The following is a 1,927-nucleotide window of genomic DNA, read 5'->3' on the forward strand; positions in this document are numbered from 1 at the left end:
TAGCCAAGGAGAATGAAAAGAAAGAGAGGTATCGAGACCTTATAAGGGAGTTGCAACGATTGTACCCGGAATATTCTGTTAAACTGATTGTCCTTATCATCGACGCTCTTGGAGGTGCCAAGTTTCCACTTGCTAATAGCCTAAAGAGCATCCCTGCGTGTCAACAATATGCTAGAACACTTGCGGGAAAAATTCAGAAGGCGGTTGTCCTTGGGTCGCTCCGTGTTCTTAGGGTCCACGAGGCTTTTGCTGGATCGTCGTATTGATCCCTTTACAGACTGTAACCACCTATCTCACGGTTGTGAGGCGTGGTTATGGCTGAAATTTTACCGCGATTTCGCTGGAAGCGGGTGCAATTTTTCAGATTAGCACCTGCTTCCGGCGAAATTCTGCGGTTGTCCTTATGACAAATTTTTAATTATATATATATATATATATATATAATTAATAGATCATATATTTCACATTTATTCAGAAAAAATCGGAAAGGTTCAGAAAGAAGTAAATGGAGTGGGACACTTCGCAAAAGTTCGGAAAGGCATCGGGAAGCTTCGGAAAAATAAAGCGTTCGGAAAGAAACGAAAGCAAAGTTCACATAGAAATCGGAAAGGACCGGAAAGGTGCTTTCTTTCCGTTTCTTTCCGATTATTCCGCTAGGGCGATACTAGGTTTGAGCCCTGTGTCATTTGCGTCACAGAGCGCAAATTTGTTAACTGATCATTTTGATGCGTCTGATAGACCAGAATCTATCGATCTATCATGAGTATCAATCAATCTAACAAGTCCTATTCAAAATATAAAATCGAGAACTCTATATTCGATGATCATTCATCCAAAGCCCATAGAATCTCCTATCTCATCTAAATTGAATTTTCGATTAATTTTTTTTATTTTTATACAGCAACTATATGAGTCTCGACACTGGAGTCTCGAACACCATGTGTATATAAATTTTCCATTTCATTTGTACTTAATGAATGTAAGAATTGTTAATAAGATTAGTTGCGAGGTTTGTTGTGACAGTATTTGTTATATCTTTGCAGCTTTAAGGATGAAAACTCCTACGGCGACACAAGTTTTCAGAAACTATGATGACGAAGAACAAGCTCGTATACGTGAATATGTAACTTGTATATCGTCTGATGAAGAAAGATCTGATGAAATCCGAACAGAATCGCAATTACCAGTAAGTGAAAAGAATGCTCAAGAATCTAAAGACTTCCTTGATTCATTTAAAAATCTAAAAATAACTCATCATACGGACAGAATGACAAGATCTCGTTCACAGAGTTTATCAATTAATATAACAGAAACAGAAAAAGAATTAATTTTAAAGCTTGAAAAACTCTCCGAAAGAGCTTCTAGTGCATTAACTTCCACTAAAAAGCAAGGTCTGATCTCAACTCCTCTAAGGCAGACTCGTCGCAATTCTGCGGCTTCAAATGTTGGAACCGACGGTTTTTGCATACCTCATGGAACTCCGACCTCGAGTAGAACACGTCGTAATTTTAAAACCCAATCACCAGTCAAAAGAACGAGACATCTTCGAGAGCGCAAAAGCGTAAATTATTACAAAGATCAGTCGTATTCTATCGATGAAAAGCCATCAGTAGCTAAACCAAAAGTTAAAAAAGATTACGAATGTCATGAGAAGGAACTATTTGAGACACCGAGAAAAAGCGGCAGGCTGCAGGGTGGCACACCAAGTGGAAAAAAACTTGCTGCTGTGAATGAAGAAATCACTGAAAATGATCCTTTGTCCTTAGAAGATTTGACTCGTAATAGCCAAGAGAAACTCGCCGGAAAACGAGGTAGTCCTAAGAAACGTAAAAGCACAATTGCCATCACCCCAACTACCAAAAGCCGAACACCGAGTACAAAAACAAATAAAACAACACAACGTTCAACTCCTGGTAGAAAAAAAGCT

The 1,927-nt window shown here is 38.6% G+C and overlaps 1 protein-coding gene across 1 annotated transcript in view; it reads left to right on the top strand.

Moving 5' to 3' along the window:
- Positions 1–1,927, top strand: part of LOC117176626 (protein SON-like) — an 11,241-nt gene that overhangs the window by 8,256 nt on the left and 1,058 nt on the right. Inside the window, exon 2 of the mRNA XM_033366880.1 lies at positions 1,044–1,924. Coding sequence (XP_033222771.1) covers positions 1,044–1,924 — 881 coding nt within the window. The remainder of the gene's footprint in view (positions 1–1,043; positions 1,925–1,927) is intronic.

The sequence above is a fragment of the Belonocnema kinseyi genome, chromosome 7 (genome assembly GCF_010883055.1).
Source record: "Belonocnema kinseyi isolate 2016_QV_RU_SX_M_011 chromosome 7, B_treatae_v1, whole genome shotgun sequence".
In the NCBI taxonomy this organism is placed as follows: domain Eukaryota; kingdom Metazoa; phylum Arthropoda; class Insecta; order Hymenoptera; family Cynipidae; genus Belonocnema; species Belonocnema kinseyi.